The sequence below is a fragment of the Mastacembelus armatus genome, chromosome 5, assembly GCF_900324485.2.
Source record: "Mastacembelus armatus chromosome 5, fMasArm1.2, whole genome shotgun sequence".
Lineage (NCBI taxonomy): Eukaryota > Metazoa > Chordata > Actinopteri > Synbranchiformes > Mastacembelidae > Mastacembelus > Mastacembelus armatus.
The window spans coordinates 18,903,056-18,916,710 of NC_046637.1; the positions used below are offsets into that span (position 1 = coordinate 18,903,056).

At 39.2% G+C, this 13,655-nt stretch overlaps 3 protein-coding genes across 3 annotated transcripts in view; 2 read left to right on the forward strand and 1 right to left on the reverse strand.

The window, feature by feature from the left end:
• phactr3b (phosphatase and actin regulator 3b) overlaps positions 1–2,789 on the reverse strand; it is a 39,944-nt gene extending 37,155 nt beyond the window's left edge. The window contains exon 1 of the mRNA XM_026307217.1: positions 2,575–2,789. Coding sequence (XP_026163002.1) covers positions 2,575–2,683 — 109 coding nt within the window. The 5' untranslated portion in view covers positions 2,684–2,789. The remainder of the gene's footprint in view (positions 1–2,574) is intronic.
• Positions 2,790–4,816: 2,027 nt separating this feature from the next.
• acot8 (acyl-CoA thioesterase 8) lies at positions 4,817–8,534 on the forward strand. The gene is made up of 6 exons (XM_026307576.2): positions 4,817–5,052; positions 5,874–6,010; positions 6,225–6,450; positions 6,937–7,094; positions 7,416–7,607; positions 8,294–8,534. The coding sequence occupies exons 1-6, from the start codon at positions 4,865–4,867 to the stop codon at positions 8,410–8,412; spliced, it is 1,020 nt and encodes a 339-aa protein (XP_026163361.1). The 5' UTR covers positions 4,817–4,864; the 3' UTR covers positions 8,413–8,534.
• A 54-nt stretch (positions 8,535–8,588) lies between these two features.
• LOC113130742 (serine/arginine-rich splicing factor 6-like) lies at positions 8,589–13,180 on the forward strand. Its single transcript, XM_026307575.2, has 6 exons — positions 8,589–8,953; positions 9,488–9,630; positions 11,137–11,255; positions 11,735–11,937; positions 12,032–12,103; positions 12,453–13,180. The coding sequence occupies exons 1-6, from the start codon at positions 8,847–8,849 to the stop codon at positions 12,841–12,843; spliced, it is 1,035 nt and encodes a 344-aa protein (XP_026163360.1). The 5' UTR covers positions 8,589–8,846; the 3' UTR covers positions 12,844–13,180.
• Positions 13,181–13,655: the final 475 nt, after the last annotated feature.

The window sequence follows — 13,655 nt, forward strand, 5'->3', positions numbered from 1 at the left end:
GTGTGGGTGGTGGTGGTGGTGGTGGTGGGGAGGGGGAGAGTGGTTGGAGATTGGCAGAGGAGTCCAGGGAGAAAACCTTTGATGGTATATCAGCATGTCAAATGTGTACAACATTGCCAGCTCAAATAGGCAAGTGACTCCTGCAAGCTAGAGGCAACGCCGGGGACCAGCAGGACCCTGCGATCATTTTCATAAATGTACATCACAAAAAGAATCACGCAGTTTGATCCCATCAGCACATCAGTAACCTTTAAGGACTGACTGTAGAAACTTCCTGATGCTCACCATCCTCCATATGTAATATCAGAATAAATAATATACATATTATGTCATTTAGATATTTAATTTCATTAAAGTTAAACAGATGGATAAATCGATACATATCTTGTGTAATTATTACAATATACAGTCAATGCTTGATGTATGTGGTAAGGTCATAAATTGTAATGATGATTAAGGCATTTTTGATTTGTTGCTTTAAAATAATTTGTGTTCTCTGACAGTACACTGTCAAGGCTGAAAAAACTGAAGCCATTCTACCAACTGGGTGCAACACATCTTCAGGTAATATCAGAGTCCTACTCTTTATGTTTTTTATGGCGTCAAAATTAACAGCAGAAAGAATTTGATGATGTTTGATCCCGGTACAAATGACAAGTGAGTTCTCTTTTGCTTATTTCTATGTACCATGCAGAAAGTAATTAATTTTCTTCCTACATCATTATCAAAACATCATAATGGAAGAAGTCATTTATAGAGTAAGTCCAATCAGTTGTGCAGCTGAGTCACTATGACACTGCCCAGCTGGGTGCCATAATAATGCCACCATGAGAGATCAGTGGCTTCCCCCTGTTTTTATTGGAGATGGTTCTTCAAGTGCAGGGATCAAAGCCGCAGTCATGGTGCCAGGGCTAGGAAAGGGTTAGCACCAGGCAGAGGGGATGGAGGGGTGGGGAAAGCAAGGGAGTTTTCGGTGCTGCATTGCCTGAGCCCTGTCTGCCTGATGCTGAACTGAAGATGCCAGCTATGGATGAAATCTGTTATGATGCTTTAAGGGGGCCTGGGTGAATCTGATGCTAGGTTTAAAATGATAATGAGCAGTATATCGCAGGGCAGTGCCAGTGCTATCTCAGACTTGCACATACTCCTACGCTGTTACGTAACCATAACAACCACGAGAACGTGACAAGCACTGGACACCGAGGGCATGAACACAACAATACCTGCAAGTTTGGCAGTGTTACTGTGGCCCTCATAGCTAAAGATAGCTGGCTGTGTGAAATGATGATGTTTAAACACACTGTAACATCACACACGAGAAAATTGAAAGTGCATGTGTATATCCTGTCTCATATGCATGCAACTCTCCACGCATCACAGTATGATTCTGTAACTGAGCCTCTGTACAGAAACAACAGCTGTATGATATCAACTTCTTTGTTTAACTCATCACGTTTTCTGTTGCCACTCTTGTTAAATCTATAGCATGTGGGTGGTGATGGCTGTCAAACAGTGATGTCAACAGCCTACAAATTAAAATGAGTGATTCATCCTGTTTTCAAATGAATCCACTGTTCAGTACCCTTCAAAACAGTAAATCTCACGACTGCTGCTCAGCCCCTAGTGAACAACAGAGAATGTCTTTGATTCCCACTGGAAATGTGAATCCCATCTCACAAATAAACACGATTCACAGTCTAAGTGGCATTTCACTTTGAATGGCCGGCTGCTGTACATCACAGTGTGCAGAAAAAAAAAAAAAAAACTACAAGTAAGTGGAGCAGACATGCAGACAAACACCATTTCAGCTCACAGTTGGAGAGCCAAGTGCTGCTTTCTGCCATTTAGATTTCCATGGAAACAACCAAATACACAACCAGCACTTCCATCAGCTTCAGCTCAACATACTGCAGTCCATGTGTGGTACCATGTCGCACATTGTTCCCCATGCTACAAAAACCTGTTCCACAAATACAGAAATATGTATACATAGTGGTTTTCATGGGTATTGTGCCTTTTTTAGCCTGAATGTCATCATGTGCAAGTAATTCACGTTTGTTTTGAGCTGCCAATCACCCACTTGGTTATATGGAGAGAAAAGTGGACATTGGGTGGTTGGTAGGTTATACAGTGCTGCCAGTAAGCACATGAGTCTGCAAATGACTAAAAAAAAATCAGGCCATGCTATTAAATGATAAATGAGTGAAGGTACTGCGGGAAAAGACGCACCCAACTGGTTTGACACCAGTTGGACAGCATCACATATGCTGAATGACACACATTGCTCTGATTCATTATTATGATTGTGAATGAGTGTGTGTGAGAGCAATTTCACATTTAAGGCCTACAACACAGCAGAGAGTTGCCTGTATGTAAGGCTGAGTAAATGACGCACGTTTACAACACAACCGACGTTTGTTGCATACATATCCATTGGGATCACCGCGGACGCGTACGGCTGCAGGCAACCCCCCGCACCACGATGTGTCTTCCAACCTTTCCACCTTCCCAAAGCGCAAACTAACCTGGAATGACAGGTGTCCAACATGCGTTTAGGCCGCTCTCTCCTCTTACCTGCTCCGTGCGCTTCACCCAAGCGGACCTCGGTGATGCTGCTCGGGTCACTCTGAGACCTTCCCCTCTGCAACATGCAATCCTCATCCAGCCCGTCCGATGATGCCATGGTCAGTGATAGAAAAGCACAATGCAAGACAGAAATCACCGTCAGCCAAGGTCACCGGCGTGAAGTGGTGGAGCAGATTTAATGTGGATGGACTGCTGCAGCTGCAGCTCCTGGTCCCCGACAAGCAGCAGTGCTGGGGAAATCCATTACGCGCGTAGCATCATGACGCCTTCAAGTAACCCTCGTAAACCCCGATTTCAATACAGAACTATACCTTTGATTAATTTCACATAGGATAATTAGATTGTTGCCTATAAATTGTTGTTGACATACCAAGTACACTACAAATACAGTGGGGCTGCTATGGTGACAAACAAAGTCTATTTCTACAATAAGAGTCACTGCATTCCATTACTTTGTCAGGATAAATGTCCCAAGTCAAAAAGCATGATTGAGATAGTCTAGTAAAAATATGATCTGTCCATAAAAGGCTGGGCAACAATTATTTTCACTATTCACTATTCACTTTGCAAAAAATGTTTGGGTTGATAAGTTATGGGTAAGGCTGGATCATCCACTTTTCACACAAAAATGCAAAGCATTTCATATTTTCATCTTCTAAAATTGAGCAGCTTTTTCGTTTCTTAAATTACACTAAACTTAATATTTTTTTGATTGAGACCATTGGTTGGGCAAAAGACATTTCTACAGGCTGGTTTGTGGTTTAATAATTTACATTTAATGGCAACTGTTATATGCAATAAGTCCTGCAGCCCTTGTGCCTTTAGATGACCATGCTCACAGGCTAGCAATGTGAGAAGTCACCATGCATGTCATTATTCTCAAGTGAGAGCTTAATATTTACAGACAGTTTGTTTGCCTTGCAGCATCTTACATAGATAGATGTTTCCGTGGGACATACCAAATATACAGTTAGTGGCAGTTTAGATTTCAAGTGTAACTAAATATTTCCTGTGGCACTGGCAGGTTTTCTTACCACTATATTGCGTGTCAATTATACAGTAGTGTAATAGCATTTTTCAATGTTCACAACAGTAGGAGTTTTTTTTTGTAATTGACATTTAAATAGAAATTAAATGTATTTATTACCAAGTGGTAATAGAGATGATTTGCAGAGAGTGACATAGAGAGAATACAGTAATGCAGCAGTAATGAGACTATAGCCTACTCCATCACAGGTATATTATTAGTATATATATATTGATGTGATGAATTTATGCACTGCAATCCCAGCACAGACATATGCAGTTCTTTTTACCCCCTAACACACAAGTTTTAAAGCACATCAAACCAAAACTGGAACCACTTTGTTCTGAAATGTTGCATAAATCTTATTTTTCACAGTGGTGAGCATCACAAATGAAATACCTTTCATCTCCATTCTACTAGGTTGTAGATTGAGCTTATCAAACCCAAACCGTGGACCAGTTATAACAAAACATATCTTTTCACTTTGGATTAGTCGAAAAGATGAAGCTATATCACTTATGAAGCCAATTAACTAGTTGTCATGCTCTATTTGTCTACCATGCATTAACTATTGTGACTGGACAAGACAATAGCAAAAATGTCTTGGCTTTGAATATTTAAGACATAGGCCCCATTTAACTGACTATGAAAACATACCATAGCCTATTTGGAAAAAGAAACACCAAGTAGGCCATATGTGACAGTGTCATAGTATAAATGAATCTGTCTGTAATTCATTTGTTCTGAATATATGTATTTTATCCCAACAGCAGCTAGATGGAATGAATCTTGTAGCAAGGGAATTGCAGTCTGAAGCTCTTTACAGGAACTTAGGGTAACTGAAGATAAAGCTGAATAATGCAGGTATAAGGTAGGATGTTGAACTGGATTAGGATTTATTTTTAAAGATCTTATTATTTCAGTGTGAGCGAGTTGGGTTATATAGACCATTTAGAAAAAAAGAAAAAGATGATCATTCAGATACTTAAATTTTATTTATAAATCCCAAAAACACAAAACAGACAAGAAATACAATTGAAAGTCCTCTATGGAAGAATAGAATGCAAGGTCATGATGCAAGAAGGAATAAAGTTACAGCTAACTGTGAAACAGACATGCGCTGTTGTCATAACCAAGTGGACCTGCTGAGGGCAGCACTACGCATTTGCTGCGTCCAATCTGCTGCATGATGATGACGGTGATGAAGAAGAAGAAGAAGAAGAAGAAGCCCATAGACATTGCCAAACAAAGATGGAGGAGAAAGGAGACGGTAGTAGCGGGTTAACGAATAATTGTGATCTTCCAGAAGACAGTGGATCACTGAAATCTCCTGATGAAGAAAGCTCAGAGAATTCTGCAGCTCAGTATAACGGGGACCTCAAAAGCGTCCTGGTCACCAGTGTTTTAAACTTAGAGGAGCTCGACGTAGACCTGTACAGGTGCAGTCAGGCACTTTAGAGCTTCCCAGCTTGTTAAGTAGTGTTTATGTCACTATAAGTGTAACTACTAGTTACTATGAAAGTCGACATTCTAAACGTGCTAATATATATGGGACCTAACATGTATTAATACGTGAATTATTACAATATATTAATTACATTATATATATATATATATGTGTGTGTGTAAAAAACCAGACGGTACTGATGTGCTGTGACTTTAGCGTTAATTCAAATGTAATGGATACTCTTCCGGTGTTATACATTTCCAGGTTTCAGTGTTAGGAGCTAGATGGTTGGTCGCATAGATGTGACCTTTAAGGATAAGGCGAGGTTCATGAAGCACTGCTGCAGTGTCATGTTGTAACGTTACACAATGATTGGTCTAACTAACCAGTCATTGTGTCGCACTGTGACACAATACTCTTTACAGGGCGAGGTAATACAGTCTCATATACTGTACACCAAATGATTCACTGTCCTGTTGCATTGTTCAGTACTAATGTCAGCTTAAGTACATCTGTTCAGGTACAAGTGTAGTTTTGAGGTAGTTGTACTTAGCTACAGTCTTTGGACTTCACTTCTCTGCCTATTGTCAAGAAAAACAGCATTATTTAATTCCCATAGTTAATATCTATTGTATGGATACTGTATTTGATTGAATGGAGAAATCCCCAGTAGGCTCAAAAAGTATAAATACAAAAAAAAAAGACAAATTTCATTGAGTGCCATCATTGTCAAGGCAAAATAAACATCTTTTAGTAAAATTACATTACATATATTTCATTTGTTGTTTTTTGTTTTTTTGTTTTCTCTCGCAGAGGGACACACCACTGGGTGCCCCGTAGTCAGCGTTTGTTTGGTGGTCAAATAGTCGGTCAGGCCCTCGTGGCTGCTGCCAAGTCTGTCAGCGATAATCTCTACGCACACTCTCTTCACTGCTACTTTGTACGAGCAGGTAAGCTGTAGCATTTTTTTTTAAAGGTGTTGGCCAGAGATCGTGCAAGACAAATATTGCGAAGGGGGCTCAGAGTTAATGTGAATTATCTTTGTTAGAATTAATAAATCTGCAGAAGATTAGAACAGTACGTAAAGTGTGCTGTCTGCTTTAATGTGCTGTTTGTTTAATCAGCATTTGGGAATATAGATATCTTCTGTATGTTTTTTTTCAGGGGATCCTAAGGTTCCGGTGCTGTATCAGGTAGACCGCACAAGAGATGGCCGTAGTTTCACAGTGCGCTCTGTGAAGGCCATTCAGCATGGACAGCCAATACTGATCTGCCAAGCGTCCTTCCACAAGCTGCAACCAAGTCCCCTTCAGCACCAGTTCACCATGCCCGTGGTCCCCCCACCTGAAGACCTCCTTACTGTGGAGGAACTTATTCATATTTATCTGAGGTAGAATACCTATGTATTTTGTTAGTGGCAAAGCATCATTAACAATGGACTCATAGACAAAAAGTACTTACATAACAAGGCATGCATGCAATTTGCTGTAGATTAGAGTGTTACATTAATTAAACCTGTAACTGTAACTAATATTACAGGAAAGGTAAGGACTGGCGTTTTCCCAACATCTGTACTCTTTAAGAAACTGTAGTCGCTGTGATAATTCAATCCTAAATTGCTTTATACCATTTGAATCGTGAGATTTTCTGCTTTCATATGATATATAGTTTGTCGGAGTTTATTCAAATTTGTCTGACGATCTTTGGTAATACAATGGAAATACAATTTTGGTCCCAGGGCTGGGACCGGGGTAACTAGTCAGTACATTGGGTTGTTACAAAAACAGGGAAATTTAAAAGCCACCATACTGTGCATGTTCGTCCCTGCAAATACGTTTTACACTCATGGTCTGCATTTCCTTCTGTTATCTTACAGTAAACCCGACCTTGCAGAGAAATCAAAACAAGGCCTTAATAAACTGCTGGCTAATGAGGTCCCCATCGAGATAAAGCCAGTCCACCCACCACACTTTTACAGACTTGCTGCAGCAGATCCAAAGAAGCTATTCTGGGTACGAGCACGAGGATATATTGGTAAAGTAAATTTTATTGACTATACTGCCCTTTGCACATATACGTTACATATATTGCATAATAATTGAAGCTTCAGAGCATATTCATAGGATGATGTCATAGGGCAAATAACAAGAGCTATAAAATTCTGTTTATCCTTTCTAGATATTAATACGCAAAATTTTTAAGTGCATTGGATCTGTTAAAAATACAAATATAAGCTTATTTCAACATAATGCATAAAACAAAAAATATTTACAGTATTTGTAAAATGTTAATATGAGCTGTATAATATATTTTCAGCTAAAAGGGCTAATGGATTTTAATTTTGTGTTTATGAAGGTGAAGGCAACATAAAGCTGCATTGCTGCGTTGCTGCTTATGTATCAGACTTTGCATTCCTGGGCACAGCTCTGCTGCCTTATCCCAACTATAGGGCCCAGTTCTCAGCCTCCTTGGATCACGCAATGTGGTTCCACAACACTTTTCGTAGCGATGAGTGGATGCTATATGAGTGTGAGAGTCCATGGGCAGGTAAGTGGTTTGTTGATGCTGTACCTTATTTGTTTTGTCTGTGAGTATTGCAGCGTCACATACATATGTCTTTATGCAGCATTTTGGTTGTTAATTTTTTTTAATCACAGAGGCTTTCACAAAGGTCTCTTGTACATGTTAGTTTTGATTGGAGTTAGATCAATAAATCTGCCAGGCTGATATATCAGCTTATTATAGACATGCCACTATTGATGCATTTTTTTAGATGATGAGTAACAAGAATTTGCAGCAAAACTAGCTTTAAAGGTGATTTATAATCATTGTTACCATGACAATGTTGATTTGGTTGCACTGTAATTATGATGCAGTTAAATTTTATTTGTAGTTTAATAATGTTAAGTGCTTCAAAATGAATCTGCATATGTAAAACTGTGTATTAGTTATGATATCCATCTGTTGAGGCCTGTCATCTGTGACCCATGTTAGGAATCTTTGGCAATAACTTATACACCAGTAACACTTTTGTGCATCTGATTTGCCTGTAGGGCAGCACGGTGGCTGAGTGGTTAGCACCACTGTCTCATAGCAAGAAGGTTCCAGGTTTGCAACCTGGCCTTTCTGTGTGGAGTTTGCATGTTCTCCCGTGACCCTGGTTAAGGAATAAGCGAGTATAGATAATGTATGGATAGATGATTTGCCTGTGCGCTATGCTTTGTGTCCTACAGGAGGTAGTAGGGGACTGGTTCAAGGACGACTATGGAGAAGAGATGGTGTTCTGGCAGCCTCATGTTCCCAGGAGGGTGTCTTGAGAGTGAAACCAGTCACAGAGCCCAGCAAACTATAAGCACATTCCCAAGATTGTAAAAACAAATTATTTATTTGTAACTCTAATCACGTAGGTTTTATTTTGATTTTTAAATGTAAAATTAATACATTAAGGTAAATAAAGAAAATTAATTTTATTTCCATTTAATAAACAATTCAATTAAAATGGATGAATGCTTCTTATTTCAGCCAAAAATTATTCTACTACTTTGCATATTCATGACCAAATTCCTTTAAAGAAGGTAAAAAACAGACTTGGCAAATGCATAATATTTAAGACAAACTACAGTCAGGTACCTTTGTACAACATGGCCAAGTTTGAGTCAGGTAAGGCAAGACGCTTTTATTTTTGAGGAAGTCAGCCGGAAATGGTCAAGTTTGAGTCGTAGCATCCTCGGCCTGTCTGGCCCGGCACAGCTTAGCGCAGTAACGCCTCGTTGGATATCTTCGGAGATGCCGCGGGTATATGTTGGAAAACTCAGTTATCATGTCCGAGAGAAAGACATTCAAAGATTTTTTAGCGGTTATGGTAAATTATTGGAGATCGACCTGAAAAATGGGTAAGATCATCTTATTTCCCTTAACAGTTAGCTTAACGTTAGCTGTTAGTTGTCCTGACGGTAGCTAGTTTTGCAGCGGGGCTCGGTCAGGTGTTTATCAAACCTGTCAGTTTAGAAATGCTAAAAACATCACATCCCGCTGATTTTCATCTTTTATTGTGTACACGAATGCAACTGCACAATTGGGAGGTTTTGCAAAACAGTTATCTTTAACGTGACGCTATAGTGATGGCTAACGTTACTGCAGTTATCTGGGCAGTGCCTCTAGCTTATAGGTTAGCTAACACTAAACAAGTGATTTGGTTAGATTAAAAATTGAGTTTATCCCAGGTAAAGAACTGTTCATGTAGTCACAGGTAGAGTTCGTAATGTTCGACCTTCGAACACGGATATATTAATAAGGTTTTCGTGTTTAAGTTAGCTAACTTACGACATATTTAGCTAACGTTACAAAAAAGACGATGTTATATGTAGCTAGTTACTAACTAACTAATGAGTAATGACAGTAAGGGCCAACTGCTGGTTCTTGTGCAGGTACGGCTTTGTGGAGTTTGAAGACATGCGAGATGCAGATGATGCTGTGTATGAGCTGAATGGAAAAGAGCTGTGTGGCGAGCGAGTCATCATTGAGCATGCCCGTGGACCGAGGAGAGATGGATACGGCTATGGGGGGCGCAGTAAGTTCAGCCAATCTAAGTACAAAATATAACAAAAGTAATGATATTTACCTTTCCTCAAGTTTCAGTGAAGTTCTCATGTGGCATGTTCTAACTCACGCTGTGTGTTTTATTAGAAATCCGTTTTCCATTGCTCACTTTTTGGTACCCATTATAAAGGACTACTGTCCACAGCCATCTGTTGGATCTAACAGTGTGTCTGATGGCAGGTAGAAACATAGCTTTTATAGAGATGTATGTAGAAATCCAATGAGTAACAGTGATTAAGGAAAAGGTAAGACTTGTGAAACTACAATGTGTTCAGTTTGAAGTCGACATTAACAAAGTGCTTGATGTTTCAATTTGAAAGAGTCCACTGCGGGCTGAGTCCGAGTCCAGTGAGGGTAAAGATGACTGCCTGACCTGTTTGACCTGGGCTTTCCCCTTACAATGTGTGTGTGAGACCTTTGACCTTTGACCATTGGTTGACATAACCGGAAGCCATGATGACAGCATCCTTTTCCAATAGACAAGGGTGATGGTGAGGAATCCTGCTGGTTTTACTGTTGCAAGATACGTTGCAGAGGACCACGCCAACACATGTTTCAGCCATTGATTTGGCTTCTTCTCTTGTAGTAAAAGACTTTTTTGTAGATGTCATCTTTTTCCTGTTAATGTAGATGGAGTCCAAGATGAAGAATATTTTATTAATCACTATGACTGCACATGAAAATCTTCAATATTTCAAGGCGGGAGTTGTTTCTGCCTTTTTTGAAAAAATTGGGAAAGATTAGTTAAATAAGATTAAAGCAAAATGAGAATTAAATAACTATTACTTTGTGGGAGAATAAAAAGCATAGTTTCATACTAACAATTTCAGCTTTTTTTAGAGGGATAATAGCAAGTTCTCTGCATCTCAAACGTTGGCATTAGTGGAAAACAAATAGCCTTTTTTTTTTTTTTTAAAATTAAAAAGTCAAACGTTATACAGGATTTGTCTCAACCACACTACGTCTTACTTTTATATATTTAGTAAATTTAAAATTATCTTTAAATTTACTACAAAGCTGTGGTCACAAAAACAAACTTGGTTGCTGTTCTTCAAAGATACCACTAATACAACTTAAGAGAAGCTATGCTGTCTAATGCCTTATTAAGTGGTTTTTAATCCTGGTCCACAGGGCACAGAGTACTGCAGATTTTTTTTAGGTTTTGAAGACATTGACCTTACATGCCCAGTTAAAGTGATCCCTTATTGCATAGCTATATTGACAATCAACAGGGTTTTTTGGTCCAGAGGGTCTGGACTGAAAACCAGTAGCAGCTTTAATCACTTTCCTGTGAAACCCGAGGTCTATTAGCAGTCCATTCATGGAAATGTTGAGAGACTTTCCCACAGAATATATTATAGCTAAAGAACTCCAGTCTCTACCTGTTTTAAAGATTATTAATGGCAGCTCGGAGTCCTTACCTTTCTAGAATTCAGTGTCTGTAAATTAAATTTGAATCTCCCTGTCTGCTTTGAAGGTGGCGGCTACAGCAGTTGGAACCGATCTGGCAGGGACAAGTACGGCCCACCTGTACGCACTGAGCATCGCCTCATTGTGGAGAACCTGTCCAGCCGGTGCAGCTGGCAGGACCTTAAGGTGAGAAGTGATCTGTGAGTGATCAATGTACCAGTCAATAGCCAACTAAAATTTTGATTAACTTGCGATAGACCTCACTTAGGCCCTAAAACCCCCAAATCAAGACATTAGGGAAGCTGGTTGCAGTGAAACTGTCACTAACCACAAGGACTACCAACCAGATATTAATCTGATACATCTAATAAGGGTCAAAACATTCATCCACTTTAACTTGGTTCCCTAAAAAACTTCTGACAGTGTTTATCTGATGTGGATCTAAACACTGAAATTAAAGCTGATTGACCGAGCTTCAATGCACAGTCATAATTTTGTTTAAATGTAGCAGTTTATTATCACTCAATGAGTGATGAATTGAAAGACATATATTCATATGTTGTCTTGGCAAACAAAAGGTTTATTTACAGGAAAGGGCACACTAAAATGTATTGTTAATTTAGATTCTCCTAGTGGGTTGAGCTGACAGATTTGTTTTTTCATAGGATTTTATGCGGCAAGCAGGTGAGGTAACCTACGCCGATGCTCACAAAGGAAGGGCCAATGAGGGCGTCATTGAGTTTCGGTCCCGTTCAGACATGAAAAGAGCCCTGGAAAAGCTAGACGGCACAGATATTAACGGGAGAAAGATTCGTCTGGTGGAAGATAAACCCCGACGCAGACGCTCTTATTCTGGGAGCAGATCTAGGTAAATGAAACTTGGTGTCGGCTATATTCCCGATTCCTTATTTCTCAGTCTTGCATATTAAAACTTATTAAAGGCTATCATGTTGAACCCACAGGTCTCGTAGCCGGCGGCGCTCTCACAGCCACAGCCGAAGAAGCTCTCACAGCCATTCCAGATCTCGCTCACAGTAAGTGCAGTTCTTGGCTCCTGCGTTGGTCTTGAAAGTTATTAAATGCTTGTAGATTGGTGTACATAATATTCCATTGAAGAATTTTACTTTTACCCTTAAAGTGAGTTAAAGGTCAGTCTGGTGCATAAAAAACCTACAAGAGTGCACCTCAATGTGACATTTTATGTACTGTAACATTTTTTTTTATTTTTAATGAATAAACATGTAAGCAGAACAGTGTAAAGTTAAATAAGTAATTTATTTATTAATGAATTCATTCATTCATTCAAATTCTTCTTTTTTTTTTTTTTTTTTAAATATAGAAAGTTGTATAACCGAAGTTGGTTGTTGTTTTTTCTCTTTGCAGTTCTCTATCTCGCAGCAAACGGAGATCTCACTCCAGGTCAGGGCAGAAGTCCCGGTCCAGATCAAAGAGAAAATCTAGCCACTCTAAATCCCCAGAGAAGTCTCGCTCCCACGCCCGTAAATCTCATAGCCCCTCCAAGGGCAAAAAGTCACGTTCTCGCTCAGACACTCGCAAATCACGTTCCAAGAGTAGATCCAAAGTCAAAACAGAGCGTGAATCCAAAAGTCCTTCCAAAGAGAAGTCTTCCAGTAAAAAGTCCAGAAGCCGCTCGCGTTCCCGCTCAAGGAGTGGAAATAAAAAACATGCCTCTCAGTCTCCTCCTGGCAAGGACCGTCACCTCTCCAAGTCCCCAGCCAAGTGCTCTGCCTCCCGCTCCAGGTCTCGCTCTTGATTGAGATCAGCCTTCCAAGATTGAACATATTCAACGATATACTTAAAATGTAATGATAGGAAAGAACCCAGGCCTATGTTTGATATTTACAGATCAAAAAGTATTTGTACTTTTTGAAACAGATAGGGAGGCCATGAAATCTCTATTTTTGTGTGGTTTTTTTTTTTTTTTTTTCTTTAATGTGAGGAGATTACTGAAGCTTTGGTGGACAGTATTACTCTTGTTTTCTTTAAGTATAAATGTACTGTTTGAGTGTGTCAGATGCCAACAGGGCAGAATTTGCTAGGTAAATAACATGTATTCAGCCTAAATAAAAAGATGTTGAAGAACAAAGTAACACGGATTCACAATTTGCATGTTCTTGATAATTGTTTATACCTGTTTTAAACCTTTTAAAAGGTCTTCCTCCAGTCCTAATGATGTTTTGAAACAATCTGTAGAATTAATTTCTAATGCCATATTGAAATAAAACAACACATTTTAAACAAAGTTCCCATTTTTCATAAACATGAACATCGTCAGCACAATCTGTCATCTAATTGACTAACGCTAGATGTGATCACTGGCCAGACTGATACACCTAGTAATAAAGTAAATAAATTGTGGATCTTGTTGCCCTCTGAACGGGAAAATACTTTCACTACTTCTAACTTAGTTTCAGTCAACATCATATTAACAGTGATGTAAAAATAAGTGAAAGTTCCTTAATCTTGGATATTTCAAGCCCGATAACTCCACGATATGCAGTTGTGGCGTTATATAACAGCTACAATAGTTTTGACAGTGTATCAGTAAGGATATCAGTAAGTCTG